This window comes from Engraulis encrasicolus, chromosome 10, assembly GCF_034702125.1.
Source record: "Engraulis encrasicolus isolate BLACKSEA-1 chromosome 10, IST_EnEncr_1.0, whole genome shotgun sequence".
Taxonomy (NCBI): Eukaryota; Metazoa; Chordata; class Actinopteri; order Clupeiformes; family Engraulidae; genus Engraulis; species Engraulis encrasicolus.
The window spans coordinates 3392224-3411521 of NC_085866.1; the positions used below are offsets into that span (position 1 = coordinate 3392224).

The 19298-nt window shown below is 41.7% G+C and overlaps 1 protein-coding gene across 1 annotated transcript in view; it reads left to right on the top strand.

The window, feature by feature from the left end:
- The first annotated feature begins 2262 nt into the window (after positions 1-2262).
- The window catches only part of LOC134456498 (cilia- and flagella-associated protein 100-like), a 25729-nt gene continuing 8693 nt past the window's right edge, over positions 2263-19298 (top strand). The window contains exons 1-10 of the mRNA XM_063207862.1: positions 2263-2609; positions 3053-3115; positions 4243-4364; positions 9380-9560; positions 10983-11047; positions 13353-13516; positions 15339-15419; positions 16600-16826; positions 18004-18097; positions 18743-18803. Coding sequence (XP_063063932.1) covers positions 2561-2609; positions 3053-3115; positions 4243-4364; positions 9380-9560; positions 10983-11047; positions 13353-13516; positions 15339-15419; positions 16600-16826; positions 18004-18097; positions 18743-18803 — 1107 coding nt within the window. The 5' untranslated portion in view covers positions 2263-2560. The remainder of the gene's footprint in view (positions 2610-3052; positions 3116-4242; positions 4365-9379; positions 9561-10982; positions 11048-13352; positions 13517-15338; positions 15420-16599; positions 16827-18003; positions 18098-18742; positions 18804-19298) is intronic.

Consider the following 19298-nt stretch of genomic DNA (forward strand, 5'->3'; position numbering starts at 1 on the left):
GGGCTGGCTATACATGACGGCGCACTGAGAAATTCAAGTCCTTCTGTGTACCAAGGGCTCCTTGCACCTGCAGTACTGGCAGAATAATGTTGGCCTCCTTCTTTTTAATGTAATGCACTAATGTGATGATCTGTGGCATACAAATGTGTTCCTTCAAATAAAAATGTAAAAAAAATGAGTGTGACATACAAAAAAAGAGGAGAAGGATTCAAGGATTCATGGATATTTATTTGTCATGTACATAGAGACACCTTCGTGTCACTTGTAATGAAATGCATGGCCGGTGCAAAACAAGTGTGCAGAAGAAGGGTGAAGAAGAAATAAAAAATAAAATAAAAGGTGTGTGTGTGTGTGTGTGTGTGTGTGTGTGTGTGTGTGTGTGTGTGTGTGTGTGTGTGTGTGTGTGTGTGTGTGTGTGTGTGTGTGTGTGTGTGTGTGTGTTCAATCAAAGTAATTAGGAGGAATTCAGTAAGCAAATGGCATGAGGAAAAAAAGCTCTTTCTCAGTCTCTCAGTTCTAGCTCAGTGACAGCACAGTCACCTTCCAGATCTCAGTTTTTTGAATAGTCCATATCCTGGGTGTGAGAAGAGCTGACCCTCTGCTGCTGCTTAGAGAAGGCAAATCCGACACAATTTAAGATGGAAAGCCTATCAATAAAGCATCTGCATTCCTTCTGGAAGTACCACAAAGAGCTGGTTACAATTTCAGTATTATTTCCATTAAAGAATTGAAGAATTGTCCTAACAACTGTTACGGTTTCATTCAAATAGCTCATATTAAGTGGAGGACGAGTAATGTTTCATAAGGACATGTTTAGTTCATTAATTATGTAGTTCATTCTGCAAAAAAATGCATAATTTTCTCTCAAAAAATTTCATTGGTTTCAATGAGGGCAGTCGCGTTCTGGCAGGGACTCACTTTTTGGCACGACAGGGGCACCTGCGAGGTATTAGTGCCCCGGGGCACCACAGTATCTTAATACGGTCCTGATCCTATAGTCTCTCCTCTCTCCTGCGCTGCGCTGCACACCACACCACAGCCTACGCTACGTCTCTGACCTGCGCCTTATCTGGATCTCCTGCCCTTTGTTGGTTAAGTCCTTTCACAACATTGCAAGGTCAAAGGTCGTATGCCGTTCCCCCCACCGAAACACTCAAGGGCATCTTCTACCAACAAATCTTTCTTCTGCTCCTGGCCAGAGTTCAAAAAACAGGTCAGTGGGATTATGTTTGTCTCATTTTGACACTGACAATATTGAATGGAGGTCAGGAACCCAGAAGTAACTCAGTGGAGAATGTCAAGCATTCAAAGCAATCATTATTGATGCACCGCTGTAAGGAACACGTGCAGGGAAATTAAGTCAAATAAGGGGAGGGAAGTACACTATTAAAAAAACGTTTTGTTCCAATTGTTAATAGTATTTCACATTCTTTTTGCATTATAGTCATACATTATTGCACATTATTACATTATGACATTATTACTGGTCATAGAAACAAGGTATACCCTTGTGAGAACGTCTTTGTCAAACTTGTGTTAGGCTATTTTAACATGCAGTAGCGTGCAGTAGGCTGACCATTGTGTTTTTGCTGTTGTTTTGTGAGTTTTTACAGTCTTTTATAACCCTCTGAATGAATATCCTCTTGTGTCTCCCACATGTGCTCATGTTTTGACATTTCGTGTTACACTGAATGCACAGACAGTGACTTGACCGCCACCTGCCGGCGGTGAGGAGACACAGGGCGCAAAAATAACCGGGCAACGTGTATTTGGAGAGACTGCGGAACAGGTATCCAAGAACATCCGAGACCGTCTCCTAGGCTAGATCATATCCCGTCATCACTTAGCCCACTATTTATTATGGAATACAGGGCTTTTTCTAGGATTTTTTGGCACGAGGGAGCATCATGGCAGGTTGTGGGGGGGTGAAGGGGGGAATTTACTAGGGGCGCTCAAAAAAGTAATTCATATATATATATATTTTAAAAAGAAGTATGAGGGTGCACCCGTAGAGGTATGAGGGTGGAGCGCCCCTATTTCCCCATTCAGAAAAAGCCCTAATATCAACATGCATGGGCTACGGATTAATATAGTTCAAACTTTGATTCAAACAAGATAAAGGCGCCGCTTGGCTGATTCCCATTAACATTTTGGAACGCTGCCTTTGAGATGGCTGACCACGTTCCTAAAGATGTTCGCCTCATCAGCCAATCAGAAATCAGAATTCCATCGCCAAGGGTGACAAGACGCTGTCTTCAGGACATTTCAGCGATCCATCCACACACCTGTGGCGGTTTTGAACGAACAAGGAGTGACCGACCCAGTTATTGGTGTGACCACTATTGCGCAAAATTATTTCACGTTCATAGCTGCGACCAGCCTATTTTACACACCTGTATTTTAAAAGTAGTTTTTCGTTTGGAAATGTCCGGCTCTGTTGATAAACAGTGGGCACAGGAAGAGGACACGTTTGTGTCAAATGTTTATGTTCTGTAGACTTTACCGTGCGTCGTATCGTTTATCTCAGACTGACCCCAAGACTGCATGTAAGATTTGAAAAATGCCTGCAGTCTCTAATCCAACCGACAATGTGCCAAACGAAGACAAAAGTAAGTGTTGTTGGCCTCTGTCTGTAACAGGTAACCAGAAAATTAATTTGTAATGATATGGAGGACATTCAAAATTCGTAGAGACCAAGCTGTGTAGTTGTGACCAATGTGTAAGCCTACGAGTTCTCGGCTGGTTCCAAACACGCCTGCAGCCCATAGGCCATAGGCCCAGGGCCGCTGGCAGCTTTTGCTGGGCTCAGGACAAGGTCATTACATCTGAAAGGGGCCCAAATCCAATACATAGAGGCCTAAAATGTATTAGAAACCCAATTTTGGGGTCCCTCTCTATCTGGGCCCGGGACAAATGACCCCTTTGTCCCCACCTGTTGGCTTCCCTGCATAGGTCTATTTCAAATAGGCCTAATTTATGAATGACAAAGCATAGAACTTTTCGTGAACGAGTTCTTTCTCTCTTTTTATTTTATAATATTTGTTCTCCTCAGAAAAACGTTCGGTGACGCTGAGTACGAAGCCAGGAATCAAATCCAACTCTTCAAAAAAATCAGGTAGGCTACTAATAATTCCCAATACGTACGTAATACGTGCATCATTCGTGAGATCTATCAGAGAGAATAGAGAGTCATATACTTAAAGAATCTCTGGCTCTATGTTCCCACAGCCCATTGGTCCCATAGCTTATTCCTGCTGCTCCATGTTTCCACATTTTTAAAGAAATTATTCAATTATAGGCCCTATGTTCTACAACTCCACATTCCCACGAGTAGAGTAAACTAAGAGAACATGCCTTTCAAACATAGGGCCTGTATTTTAATACATTCTTAGAGACGTGGGAACATGCGCAGCAAGAATATGCTGTGGGACCAATGGGCCTAAAAAATAATGTTAAAAGTCTTAGTGATGTGGGACCAATGGGCTGTGGGACCAATGGGCTGTGGGGACATAGACACACTCCCGCATCATTCATATGTGACTGTTATGTGTAGGCTACATAGCCCTTGCATTATACAATAGGTCTATATCAGGGGTCCCCAAACTAAGGCCCGGGGGCCGGATACGGCCCGCCAGGCCCCTTTGACCAGCCCTCCACCTCTCTGCACCTCACCATTTGCACTGGCCCAAAGAAGCAATCCTCACAGAAAAAAATGATAAAATATATTTTTTAAATATTTTATTTTGTTTATCAACTGGCCTTCCTACATTTTAATTTTCACTAACTTAGTGTGAATCACCAGAAGTTTCTTGTCTTGATAGTCTCTCATCTCACCAGTCCTACCATTTCTAAGCTTATTGTACCACTCATAAACTGTCAATCACCATATTTTTCTAACCTTTCCTTGCTATTTTTACATGGTTATTAGAAATTAAAATGAATACCTGTGGTATTTCAAATTGAAAAGCATGTGAAGTACTCACTTCTTTTGCAAATCAGTTGTAATGATGAACTATTTTGTGCTAGAAATTATGGCTGTAAGGTAGTGGCCTAGTATACAGCCCACATGATTGATCCCGGCCCCTGATCACATTCAGGAACGATAATGTGACCCCCCGAGAAAGAAGTTTGGGGACCCCTGGTGTATATGAATGTTATCAACCTAAAATAAGGCACACCATTCTGTGAGTGATGGTATCTAAATTAATCAACTGGGGATGTTTACTGTGGACATTTGTGCAGATGGAAACGATGGGACCACTGGAAACGATGGAAACTCAGACGTGTCTCAGAAGAACCCCTTCGCTCTTCCTAGGGAGGATGTCTTCCAGCTCAGGAGGAAGCAGAAGAAGACAAGGATGGAGGTGCTGTACAGTGGTGTAGTCTACGTAGAACGCGGGTATACGGAGTATACCCACTTCTAAATTTCAGGGATTTCAGTATACCCACTTAAAATTGATTGATCCATTATTTTGAATAGCACAAATATACATGTATACAGTCTATGTAACAGACCGCATTCGGCGGCAGGTCGAAGGCAAGGAAAGGCGACAAAGGTTGGCTCCAACTCGCATTTATTCTGGTGAAACATTAAGTGCAAACAACATCATGCAGCTGCTGTCGTACATTCATATCTCCAGCGAAGTAAACTCTTTCTGCTTGCTTTGTGATCGTATAGTGAATTGTCAGCACGAGACATGGAGCCATTGTCTTTTACATACATATTATCACGGACAACATTCTACGATAACATTCCCTCATTAAACGGGACATTCCATTACAGTATTCCATTGGTGAGTAAATAAACAGAATGAGAACGACATCGAGTAGCAAAACAAAGCCTACCTGGTGAAACATTAAGTGCACACAACATCATGCAGCTGCTGTCGTACATTCATATCTGTACACAAAATGATAAAGATACAGTTAGCTGACTGCCCACGGATAACAAAGAATGCGTGGTTCAGACTAGCAGCGAACTGACTAGCAGGTTCATATAGTGGGGTCGGAGGCATGTGCAATTTTTCTCAGTCATTTCAAATTGGTGTTAAAGTTTGGTTTTCACTTCCAAGTTGAAGTTTAGGGTCTATAGAACAATTTGGGTTCGAGTGTCAAACACACAGATAACAAAATGGCCTAAAATATATAGACTGCTATACCTTTTTATTAGTTTAACCAAATTTAACATATGAGGTATGCATGGATTCAGCATTAAGAGGAGGAGCTGGTGAGCTAAGTATTTGGTTACCGGATTAAAGACATACTATGTCATAAACACACTTTTAGCCCATGGACAGCAAAATTCAGGGTTTTTTTTAAGATAAAGGGTGGAAATGCCCTCCAAGTTGCAATGAAACATCATTTATTGTTACAAGTTATTGTAAATAAAGCCTGGGATATCATTCAACTTGATGTTTTCAGAATATCCCTGAAGCACAAAGATACCTAGGATACCTATACACAAATAGGGCTGCATAAAGCCTATGTGATATTTAGGACCCAACTTGCAACTTTGAGTTTATGAATTTAGTATCATGAGTATCAACTTTTTTCAATCAAGCCATATTCTATTCACACATAAAATCACAAAAAAACATATCTGGAAGAAAATGAATCAATAATAATAATAATAATAATAAAAAGACTTTCCGGAGAGACAAAGCTATTAGTATGCTTGCGGCTTATGCACACACACACAGAGCTGTTGTATACACACAGAGAAACACGAGGGAAAGAGATAGAGGTCTGTGTGTGTGTGTGTGTGTGTGTGTGTGTGTGTGTGTGTGTGTGTGTGTGTGTGTGTGTGTGTGTGTGTGTGTGTGTGTCAGTGTGTGTGTGTGGTGTGTGTGTGTGTCTGTCTGTCTGTCTGTCTGTCTGTCTGTCTGTCTGTCTGTCTGTCTGTCTGTGTGTGTGTGTGTGTGTGTGTGTGTGTGTGTGTGTGTGTGTGTGTGTGTGTGTGTGTGTGTGTGTGCAACCCTCTGACAGACCAACATACCCAGTAGGCCACTGCCACTTACTGTATAGAGTGGCCACAGCAGCATATTAGGCCATGGTTGCCCAAGTGACAGCAGAGGTCTAAAGTTCTACATGGCTGCATGTGTGTGTGTCAATGATACAGTAAGTAATGTAGACCTCCTTGGTGTGTGTGTATGAATGAAGATTCTCAAGGTGACAATTTGGCGGTTAATAGCTGAGTAATATGCGCAGCCTTATTTTTACTGTCATATCTCCAAAAGTTTTGCAAGTTGTCAGATGATATTGACACACAAATGGCACAACCCTGCTCTTCATGCCAAAGCTGAGATCCCTTTTCTAGGCCAAATGGTTCAGTCAAAAAATTGACATATTTAGGCCTATGCGCTGGGCTGTTCACACATTTTTTTTCTTAAGTTAATGGGGTCACATCATAGGGATTTTAAAACTACTCTCTCTGAAACATTTGTACAAGTTGGCTTATGATCTTCACACAGTTTGTATTCAGAGCCAAGGCCTCTCTGACAATGCCTTTACCTAGTTGATACCTAGTTAACAACCCTAGGACAGGTCGCCTCTCACTGTAACTGCCACAGTTTGTGACATCATCATCTTGACCATTCTACCATTAATTTCAATGAGGGGGAAAACAGAGAGAAAACTGAGGAAAAACAAGGCTGGTGAACGAATGAAAGGGGGTAGGCCAGCAAAAAGCCCTTTTCGAGCCGTTCAATTTGGGACTCGAACCGTGTCTCTATCTCGAACGCTGCAACGATTCAAAGCCGGCGTACTAATGAATGGCGATTCCCATAGGTGAATGGAAAAATGTAGAATAATAATAAACTGTTGATGAACAATTGGTATGCTTTCCCGCAAGCATACTAAATAAACTGTTGGAGAACAATTACTATGCTTGCTGGCGGCAAGCAGAGGCCTTTGGCAAGCATACTAAATAATACTATAGGACTATTTCATACATGGTAGACACAATCATCTGCTGTTATGATGACATCTCTGTCATCTGGGAACTCTCCATTTGTTACCAGCTGACAGGAATGAAAACCGTTCCTATCATCTGCATTTGCCAGAAATGCCTGCCAATCTGGTAACAAATGAACAGTTCCCAGATTTGGACTAGCCTACACTACCAAAGATGCAGTTGCCAAAGATGTATTCCAACTAGAGGTGAAGTGCAGCTGTACTAGTACTTGTACAAATAGACCTGCCAGATCTCGGTGCAAGTGCATAAAGGCAGAGTTAAAGTGCACACGTCTGTGCAAGTGCACATGCAATTTCTAAGACTGACCACTGACTGTTTTTGCATCTGTTCTCTGTCATAGTTATTGTAGAGTGGAGTATTGGAATAAATGTTAGCCCTATGGTTTTCTGTTTGTTTTTTGAATGCAGGAAAAAAAATTTATTATTATTATTATTATTATTATTATTATTATTATTATTGATTTACTTTCTTCCAGATATAAAGTTTTTAAGTTGTGAATGAAATTATGGCTTGATTGGAACAAAAAGCTGGTACTCATGTTCCTAAATTCATACACTCAAAGTTGCAAGTTGGGTGCTAAATATCACATAAAAGGCTATATGCAGCCATATTTGTGTATAGGTATCCTATTAGTATCTGTGTGCTTCAGGGATATTCTGAACAAATCAAGTTAAGTGATAACCCAGGCTTTGTTTACAATGACTTGTAACAATAAATTATGTTTCATTGCAACTTTGAGGGCATTTCCACCCTTTATCTTAAAAAAAGCCCGGATTTAGCTGTCCATTGGCTAAAAGTGTGTTTTTTACATAGTGTGTCTTTAATCTGGTAACCAAATACTTAGCTCACCGGTTTCTCCTCTTCATGCTGAATCCATACATAACTCATATGTTAAATTTGGTATAACTAATCAAAAGTTATAGCAGTTTATATATTTTAGAGCGCCCCCCGCAGGCCATTTTGTTATCTGTGTGTTTGACACTCGAACTCAAATTGTTCTATATACCCAAAACTTCAACTAGGAAGTGAAAACCAAACTTTAACACCAATTTGAAATGACTGAGCCTATTACGACCCCACTAATAGCGTGGTCAGAAATTATCACTTCAAAATACCATTTCAATATTAATGCAAAATCACTTGCGATCTCATAATCATGTAGCAGTACTACTCTCAACAACATTTTTGATTGCAAACCTTAGTATGCACACATGTATAATATTGCATTTATGGATGAACACACGAAGCATTATACCACTGAACTTACCTCCAGCGAAGTAAACTCTTTCTGGCTGGAGGAAGCATAGTTCGTGTGCAAAGACCTGACCTACTGCAGCTGCAAGAATACACCACCAGGTGGCTGCAACTCGTATGATAAGAAGAACCAAATATTTATAGTGAAATTCACCAACTACATTTCTAACTCTGTATACAGTATACCCACTTCAAGAAAGGCTCAAATATACAGTATACCCACCATAAAAAAGTAGACTACACCACTTGTGCAGTAAGACTATATCATGCATAGTCATGAGAAGGTGCTCAAGATAATGACCTTCCTTGACAATTCTCCAGCAGTATAGATTTTTGTTGTTGTTGTTGCTGTGCATGCATGTGTGTGCATGTGCATGCGTGCATGCCTGTGCGTGCATGGGCACCTTCTATCTAAACCCTGGGAAATGGTGCCTTGCATGGCAGCCTTCCCAGCATGTGATGGAAAATTGTATCCTACTGTGGAAAAACCCCAAAAGATTCTCTCTTCCGCAAACTGTTAGGTAATTCAGAGAATATTTATTAGGGTTCTTTATGGGATGTTTAGGTTCCCCCATTGTACAACTGAAGCTAAGATAAGATAATCCTTTATTGTCTCTACAAGAGAGATATTTTGCTTGGGCATGAGTGTGTGATATAGTACCAAAAAGGAAAAACAGTACAGTAGACAGACAAATAATACACATGTACACTAAACAAGGAAACATGTTGACATGTAAACAGACAACTGTTGCTCGTATCCTTCTTCGTCTTGGCCAATCATCACAACATTCGTCCAGAATACTGCAACCAAATATATTGCACACACCCCTATCAATAAGGATCAATAAGGACCCCCCCCCATACACACACACTAAGACCTACTTTTTAACAGTTTAATTGACCAGGGGACAAGCTTCACTCATGTCCTTGGAAGTCCTTGTGCACAACCCTTCAGTTGTCCAGGTGCAGTTGTAAGGCAGGAAAACTTGATCAATATGAAAAGTTAATTAAACACCTCACACTGGATACTGTTCTATTTTCATTTCATTTTTTTGGAGCGAGCAGCACGTTTCGCCCAGTGCAACGTCCTGAAGACGGCGCACTGGCCGAAACGCGTTGTTCGAAACCTCGCCCATGTCTCCAATGTTGCAGGAGCGTGATCAGCAGAAGGATATGAGGGTGCACCAGCGCTTCACACACCTGGGGAGGCTCCAGGAGAAACGGGGCGAGTTCCGGAAACAGCTGAAGGACTGGGAGGGCGGCACCAACACCAACCCCGCCTCAAAGACCTCGCTCAAGAACGACCCGTCCTGGAGGAAGGCAGCCGGCCAAGGTTGGTAGTGTACTGTAGGAGGGTTTTGAAGGGACAGTCCAACATTTCTGGAAATGAGCTCATTTCCCTCCTCTCCTCAAGTTACATTTCTCCTGTTCTTCCAGCCATTCTCTGAGTCTGGTGACACTACTTGAACCTTCAAGCTAGCATGCGTCATTGAACTGAATGGTATAGGGATGTTAACAGGTAACCGTTTAACCGATAGTCGACCGGATCAGCATTAACCGGTTAAAATGTTCTGCCACCGGTTAACCGGTTGTGATAATAATAATAATAATAATAATAATAATAATAATAATAATAATAATTTCCTCCCAAAAAACAATAATTTTGAGGTTTTAGTACGATAATTCAGCATTTTTCACCTGGCAACAGTGGCTGGACATGGCAGGTCCTGTATGTGCAGCAAAAAAAGAGGCTATTGTGTTTTGTTTTTTGTTTTTTTTTAATCAGTGCTGTGCATATCAGGCACGTGAACGTTGTATAATTTCAGATTACCGGTTAACCGGTTAACCACCGGTTAATGAGTCTTAGTAGCTGGTTAAGAGTTTTTTCAATTTTCGCCATCCCTAGAATGGTACCAGCTAGCTGGGGAGCGTGTCTATGTTCACACAGGCCATTGGTCCCACATCAGTAAGACCTTTTACATTATTTTCTAGGCCCATTGGTCCCACTGGCCATTGGTCCCACAGCATATATCTGCTGCTGCATGTTCCCACATTTCTAATAATTTATTCAAATGTAGGCCCTGTGTTCCAGAGTGTTCCAAAGGCACATTCTCTTAGTTTACTCGGACATGTGGGAACATTGAGTTGCAGAACATAGGGCCGTTAGGAGCTAACGGCTCCATTCAGTTTAATGATACAGTAGCCTACATGCTATCTTGGAACTAGGAGGGATATCAGCAGACTCAGAGGATGGCTGGAATAACTTTAAGACAGAAAGTGAAAGTGAAAGCCCATTGGGAAACTCCAACTCCCATTGTCATTGTGACACAGCACTCCACAGCACACAAGTGAACACTGCACACTGCACACAACGAAATTGCATTTATGCCTCACCCGTGCAAGGGGGCAGCCCTCAGTGGCGCCCCATGGGGAGCAGTGCGGTGGGACGGTACCATGCTCAGGTCATGGAAGGAGGATGGGGGAGAGTACTGGTTGATTACTCCCCCCACCAACCTGGCGGGTTGGGAGTCGAACCGGCAACCTCTGGGATGCAAGTCTGACGCCCTAACCGCTCACCCATGACTGCCCTGAAATGCAGTAGACCCTGGTGACATGCTGCATGAGTGGACACTTAGTCTTTTATATTTGTACATCTGTGTAGAGAACCTAGCTATCAGCTTACATTGCGGTTTGATGTTTATTGTAATATAGCATTTAACATATAACATAAATTTTTTTATCAATGTTGTTTTAGAACAAACAGACAAAGACACAATCCACGAGTACATCAACAAGAAGAGGGATATGTTCTTCATCGAGGTACACTACATTAGCACAGACTAGTGCCATGCTCATAGACCACACTCAGCACTTTTATTCTTTCTGGAGGCTAGGGCTGGGCGGTTCTGGTAAAAATATGTATCACGGTTTTCTTGATGAAAATTAATATCACGGTTCTCTGCACGATTTTTTTCATAAGCGCCGATTTTCCCCACATCTCAATGTGTTTCTGAAGAGAAGGCTGAAATTAAATTTTAAAATGAGATAAAATCCTGAATTTTAATTAATCTCAATTTCCATTTTAATCACTTTTTTTGGATTAAAAAAAAATAAAATAAAAAACTCTCATCAAAAAGTGAACCTTGTGTAGGTTTAAATCGTTATCACGTTTTTTTTAACGGTATACCGCCCAGCCCTACTGGAGGTAAACAAGTTTGAAAATATTGACAACATGTTTTTTTGTCTGGTGTTCTGGTGTTCTGGTTTTCTATTCTGGTGTTCTATTCTGGTGTTCTATTCTGGTGTTCTATTCTGGTGTTCTATTCTGGTGTTCTATTCTGGTGTTCTATTCTGGTGTTCTGGTGTTCTATTCTGGTGTTCTATTCTGGTGTTCTATTCTGGTGTTCTGGTGTTCTATTCTGGTGTTCTATTCTGGTGTTCTATTCTGGTGTTCTATTCTGGTGTTCTATTCTGGTGTTCTGGTGTTCTATTCTGGTGTTCTATTCTGGTGTTCTATTCTGGTGTTCTATTCTGGTATTCTGGTGTTCTGGTGTTCTGGTGTTCTGGTGTTCTATTCTGGTGTTCTATTCTGGTGTTCTGGTGTTCTGGTGTTCTATTCTGGTGTTCTGGTGTTCTATTCTGGTGTTCTATTCTGGTGTTCTGGTGTTCTGGTGTTCTATTCTGGTGTTCTATTCTGGTGTTCTGGTGTTCTATTCTGGTGTTCTGGTGTTCTGGTGTTCTATTCTGGTGTTCTATTCTGGTGTTCTATTCTGGTGTTCTATTCTGGTGTTCTATTCTGGTGTTCTATTCTGGTGTTCTATTCTGGTGTTCTGTTCTGGTCTGGTATTCTCTGGTGTTCTATTCTGGTATTCTGTTCTGGTATTCTCTGGTAGTGGAAGGCAGGAAGTTGTAAATAAAACTGAACTGCTTTGGGCTTGAAAAATGTTTATCAATTCAATTCTGTTTAATATTTGCCAGACTCATGTCCAAATTCACACAAAACAAATAAATATCAAGTTAGACCAGAGATGGTCCATTATGAATAGAATAGTTAGAATGAAAAGAATCTGTGGTTAGACTAGGACAAAAACTACACCAAAAATAAGGTAAATTAAAATATGTACATAAACTTTATCCAGTGCGCTCTCAGCCTGGAGATGTACCTTGTGCTATTTACAGTCAGATTTGAGAGTGCCACCATGATGTTGTTGGAAGAATCGTTCAGGCATTGTGTAAACTTTTACATTAGGTTTATGAAACGTCCATATCTGTGTGTGCTGATATGGCGGTGAAACAGGAGGCGATCACCAACCAGAAAGATGCTTATATTTGTCTGTGTGTGCAGTTGTGGTAGTATTTACATCCAGGCATTGTGTTAACTTACGTAAACTCATGAACAGTGTGACGTTTTCCATGTGCGTTACGCCCATTTGTTGGGTAAAACAGCCCATGCAAGTCAATTGGTGATGTTGGGGTTTAATAAACGAAAGATACGGACCGTAGACTAGCGTTGTTCACACGCAACATGGCGAAACCATGTTGTGTTGCCGGCTGTTCAAATAATATAGCCAAACAGCCATGGCTGAAGCATGGACTGTGTTCATTTAGGCAAGCCGATGTAGCTTGGAAGTTGATGAGACATTCGGTTTGTTTTCACTCATAAAGGGGCGTAACGCACATTTACGAGCCAAGTACCCGGATAGCCGTTCATGAGTATACATGAAGTTTCTTAAAGGGACACTGTGTGAGATTTTTAGTTGTTTGTATCCAGAATGCATGTTATATTCAATAATGTTGCCTTTTTCATGAATACTTACCACCACCATCAGATTTTAAGTATTCATTATGACTGGAAAAATTGCATTTTTCATATATGAAAAGGGAGATCTTCTCCATGGTCCGCCATTTTGAATTTCCAGAAATAGCCATTTTTAGCTGCAAAAATGACTGTGCCTGGGCATTACTAGAAACTATTAGTTTATTATTTTGTTAACTTTCATGAAAAGATCAAATTTGGCAATAGGCAAAACAGTTTCAATGAGCAGCATAGTTGCAGTACCTTTTTTGACCATTTCCTGCATAGTGTCCCTTTAAAAGTGCAAATCTGTGTGTGCTGTTGCGGTAGTACTCTCTGGCGGTGAAGCAGGAAGTGATCACCAACCTGAGTGAGATCGCGCGTGCGGAGGAGACCCGTCTGGAGCGCTCCCTGCAGTACCTGGACGAGGACGCCGCCATGTTTGACGAGTTCCTTAAGGAGAACGACAAGAGCTCTGTGGAGGCCATTAAAATGTACAGTAGGCCTACAGCACCATTCAAATGTACAGTAGGCCTACAGCACCATTCAAATGTACAGTAGGCCTACAGTGCCATTCAAATGTACAGTACCATTAAAATGTACAGTAGGCCTACATTGCCATTGAAATGATACTGTCCCATTTTTGGAAATAAGCTTATTTTACACCTCTCCTTGAGTTGAATGATTGAGTTTTACCTTTCTCCTGTACTTTCAACCGTTCTCTGACTCTGGCAAATTTTAACTCTAAGCTAGCAGTTAACATTGAGTCCTATTAGACCAGTTAGCCGCCAGCTGGTCTGATAGGACTCAATGTTAATTGCTACCATAGAGGTAAAATTTGCACTGCCATACTCGGAGAATGGCAGGAAGTACAGGACAAAGGTAAAACTCAATCATTTAACTCAAGGAGAGGTGTCAAATAAGCTTATTTCCAAAAATGGGACAGTATCACTTTAAAATGTACAGTGCCATTGAAATGTACAGTACCATTGAAATGTACAGTAGGCTCTCTGTAGTTGAGGCCATTATAATGTACAGTACTTACTCTGTAGAGGCCATTAAAATGTACAGTACAGTACCATTATAATGCAGGGCTGATAGTATGCAGGCTCCATGCCTGATTTCAGGCTTGACAGAGTTTGCAAAAATAAAAACATTGATAATAATTAGCCATTAGGTTATTCTTATATCAGAAAGTGTTACAGGTTCAGGGCTTTCTTCTACTATCAGGCTTGAATAATGGTCATACACAGGCTATTAAATGTTTGAATAATGTGTCAAAATAGGCCTATGTTACGTCACTATGCAGTATCTTGTCGTCGTCGTTAGAGCAGGGGAAAAAGTTCAGGCTCAGGATTTTGTTTCACTATCACCCCTGATAATGTACAGTAGGGTACTTTGTAGAGGCCATTACAATGTACAGTACAGTGCCATTGAAATATACAGTACCATTCAAATGTACAGTATACCTACTCTGTAGAGGCCATTCAAATGTACAATACAGTACCATTATAATGGACAGTAGCCTACAGTACCATTCAAATGTACAATACAGTACTTTGCGGAGGCCGTTAAAATGTACAATACAGTACTTTGCGGAGGCCGTTAAAATGTACAGTACTTACTTTGTGGAGTCTGTTAAAATGTACAGTACTTGGCTATGCTTATGTCCTCGATTGTAAGTCGCTTTGCTTAAAAGGCGTCTGCCAAATGCAGTGTAATGTACAGACAGAACGTGCTTTCTGTCAGTCGCCAGTCTAAGTCAACCATGTTATTTTTTTTTTTTACATTTGTGCACAAACTAGTAGTACAGGTAACTATTGTGCAGGCCCTGTGAGTAAATAAATGGTTAATCTATTAAAACATGACCCCTGTAATTAGAGGTGCACCAAAATGAAAATTTGAGGCCGAAATCAAAACCGAATAGTAATTAATCACTTGGCCGAATACCGAAACCGGATATTACAATTCTGTCCAAAGTTATCAAAAGTTAGGTTTTTAACTATTTTTAAATATTGGTTAAATCTACGGTTTACAATAAATGCTTTGACATGTTTTTGAAAGAAAATAAATGTGTATTTGAAGTCTTCAAATGTGAGAGTAGAACAGAAATTAGTCTAATTAATGCCCATTTTCAATTCATTTTCTATTCGGCCTCCAATTCAGCCACTCAATTGGCTTTCGGCCGAAAACCGAAAGTGTCTTTTTTTGCGTTTTCGGTCGAATATTTTCTGACAATGCGTGTGTGCAACAGGTGACAATGATTATGTGCAGGTGACAATGATTATGTGCATGTGATTATCTGTTATTGTACAGTGCTGAACAGGAAACCAAAGCAAAGCTGGAGAAAATAGCAGAAATCAAAAAGATTACGGGCAAGATTGTGGCCGTGAAAAGGTATGTAGTGGCCACATTATTCTATTCTTTTTAATGTAATGATATAATACGGTAATCTATAACAAGAGTAATCACCTGCCCCCCTGGCCAATGATAGATGCAGAGATGGCAACCTGCCCAATACTAGATGCAAGAGATGTGTGTGTTGGCGCCACCTGTAGGTGACTCAAAATACTTTGGGTGCACAGACAGGCAGATAGACAGTTAGATAGAGATAGCCAGGGCTCTAAATTAACTTTTTGTTAATCTTACTAGCCAAACACACACTCACTAATGGGTCAAAGTGGCTACTAGTAAGGTGATCTTTTGCATCAGCTTAAAAAAATGAAAATTTGACCAGCATTTGGCCGACTGGCAGCAGGGGTGGAACTTTAAAAAAAATCCCCACCAGTCACTGTGGCAGGTAGATTCTAAAATTTACCAGTCACCCACATTTTTTACCAGTCACCATTTTTGCCAGTTCCTATTCAACTGTTCCAAACATTGTAATGCCAAGTAAGATAATTTTCTGATCAATACTTTTGTTTCAGAGGTAATAAATTCAGTTACTGTGATGCCAATAACTACTTTCATGACCAATTTGCTTAAATCTTTAATGTTGGATGTTGCGTATAATACAGCATTAAACCGGGCGCCTGTTGAAAAATGTCACCCGTCAAGGTGACTGGTGGGTTGACATATTTCACCTGCCAAATTCACCCGTCATTGGCAGGTGGACTCGTGCTTATTTCCATCCCTGGCTGGCAGGTGTTCATTTAGAGTCCTGGAGAAAGCAATACCTGGCCCTACCCCTGTCAAGGGGCCAGGTGATGACATCTGTGATATCTACCGTGTGTGCTGTTGTACGACTACACAGTGACATCTGTCTTACGTCCTCGGTGTTGTACGACTGCACCAGAGAGAGTAGATAAGAGAGAGGTTCCATTGGTCCATTGTTTCCGGGTTCTACTGTCGCAAGGGGGAGGGGGGAAATCCCCCTTTAGGCAGACCTAGGCAGACCTAAGGACTGTTCTATTCATTCTAGGAGCATTATGACACGCTCCTTTAGGCAGACCGGAACCTAGTCATGTTAGGTGCCCATAGCAACCTATTATGTTTCTATGGGCATATCTCTACTTAAAGAATCCCTGACTGCACAGTGACCTCTGTCTTACGTCCTCCTTGTTGTACGACTGCACAGTGACATCTCCAAGTTTGAGGACATCCTGAAGGAGTACACCAACTACAACGACTTCCTGTTGAAGCTGTCGCCGCCCGAGTGGCAGGAGAAGCAGAAGAGGCGTCGAGAGATGGCCCAGAAGATACGCCAGGACGTCGCCAGGAGACGGCTGCAGGAGGCCAACGCCACCGCCGCCAAACTAGTGCAGCCACAACCTCCACAACCTCCACACCCTCCACAAACCAGACGTACGGTAACCCCCCCCCCACCCCCCATTACATCAAACTCCACAACCTCCACAAACCAAATGTAAATTAACCCCCACCCCCCACACACTCTACAACCTCCACAAACCAGACGTACGGTAACCCCCCCCCCCCCAAAAAAAACTCCACAACCTTCACAAACCAGACATACAGTAACAGCCCACCCCACAACCCCCCTTGACATCAAATACCACAACCTCCACAAACCACACGTACAGTAACACCCCACCCCCACACACACACTCTACAGCAGGGGTCCCCAAACTAAGGCCCGGGGGCTGGATGCGGCCCGCCAAGCCCCTTTGACCGGCCCTCCACCTCTCTGCACCTCACCATTTGAACTGGCCCAAAGAAGCAATCCTTACAGAAAAAAATAATGATAAAATATATATTTTAAATATTTTATTTTGTTTATCAATAGGCCTTCCTACAGTTTCATGTTCACTAATCAAGTGTGAATCACTTGTCTTGATAGTTTCTCTCTCTGTAATATAATATCTCACTGTAATATAAACAGGCCTAGCATTTCTATTGTATCACTCATAAACTGTCAATCACCACATTTTTCTAACCTTTCCTTACTATTTTTACATGGTTATTAGAAATTAAAACGAATACCTGTGGTATTTCAAATTGAAAGACATGTGAAGTACTCACTTATTTTGCCAATCACTTGTAATGCTGAACTATTTTGTGCTAAAAATTATGGCTATAACAGGCAGTGGCCTAGTATAAAGCCCACATGATTGATCCCGGCCCCTGATCACAGTCAGGAACGATAATGTGGCCCCCAGAGAAAAAAGTTTGGGGACCCCTGCTCTACAACCTCCACAAACCAGACGTACGGTAACCCCCCAACCCCCCCCAAACTCCACAACCTCCACAAACCAGATGAACAGTAACACGCCCACGCCACCCCACCCCACCATTACAATATTCTGTGTATAAGAAGACATACTGTAACATAAAATTGTTTGATTGATTGATTGATTTAAGTAAAAATGTAATGCATTGCAATTCATTGTCAGACGATCAGACTGAATCATTTCGAATTGAATCGTTATTTACCTTCCAAATCGTAATCTATTCGAAATCATCAGGGCAGTGCCAATGCAGACCACCACTATCGAATAATGTAGCATGCTAATGTGTCCCACAGATCGAAACAGCGTCACTAGAGAGCTGCCCCCGGTGATGGATCCAAGGAGCCATCGCAGGTCACAGGTCACGCCCATTCCCAAGGAGATGAAGACGTAAGTAGCTAGCCAGGTAAACCAGCGCCACCCGCTGGGACGCCGAAAATTTTCAGCTGCGAGTGTGTCTGGCCTCGGATCTGAGAACGTTTTGAACACTGTGCCCCGAGTCTGGCAAAACCAATTGCAGCGCAGTGATTTGTTTTGAATCAAAGCGGGCGGGGTTTTGAGGGAGTGCCGACGAAGCTCGCAACACCGCTGGGAAAGCACATCAACGGCAAAGATCACCGATTGGTCAGAGCGATGGCACGGTTTGAAAAAACAACAGGTTGTTCTCATCAACAATCTTCGGTGGTATTGTTCATTGGGGCCAGACTAAATTACTCAAGTCTCACATTTAGGCTGGTTTATCAGGCTAGTAAGTAGCAGCAAAGTTCTAATATGACACTGTGAACTCACATCAGGACTTTTTATTTGTAATTTCTGATGAAGGCAGTTTGCACCTAATTTGTCATGGGTAGCTGTGTGCGTGTGTGTGTGTGTGCGTGTGTGTGTGTGTGTGTGCGTGCATTCACCCATGGAACAACCCTGGAGGGGGTTTTAATGCCTTTAAAGGAAACAATGTTCTAATTTATAGTAAAATGTGGCCCAGTATGTTTTGTCCACCCTGTATATTGATATACTGTCTGTCTTTGAATCAATAAGGAAAGGACCGCCATCTCCTCCTGCTGAAGATTTCTCTAACTATGACCTCTCAGAGTTTGAGGCAAGTCCATCTTCTTACTTCCACTTTTTTTTACCTCTGCCAAGGAGGTAATGTTTTCGGTTGCATTCGTCGTGGCGGGATTTTGCTGAAATTGAGTTGTTGAAAATGACTAAAGGAATAAGTGATTGAATTTTGGTGGTTATACCGGATTACGATCCGATCCAGATTCAGGACTTTTTAAAAAGAATTTTGACATTCCAGTTTCTACAAACACGCTTTTGCACACCTCTTCTGTAGTTGGGCAGGTGCGTAGGATGTTATCCCAGCGGGGTTGTCAATCAAGTGCAAAGAAATCCCGCACACTGTTTCTTTGCACTTGATTGACATTCCAGTTTCTAACACCACAAAAACAAGGCGGAAAGACTTAAAAACATATAGGGTGTAACATAGACAAATGTTCTATCAAACATTTTCCTTGGCGGAGGTCTGTAAACTCTAGTCGAGTTTTGTTACTGTGGGAATCAATGGTCCCACAAGTAAAGATGTGTCAGGCGT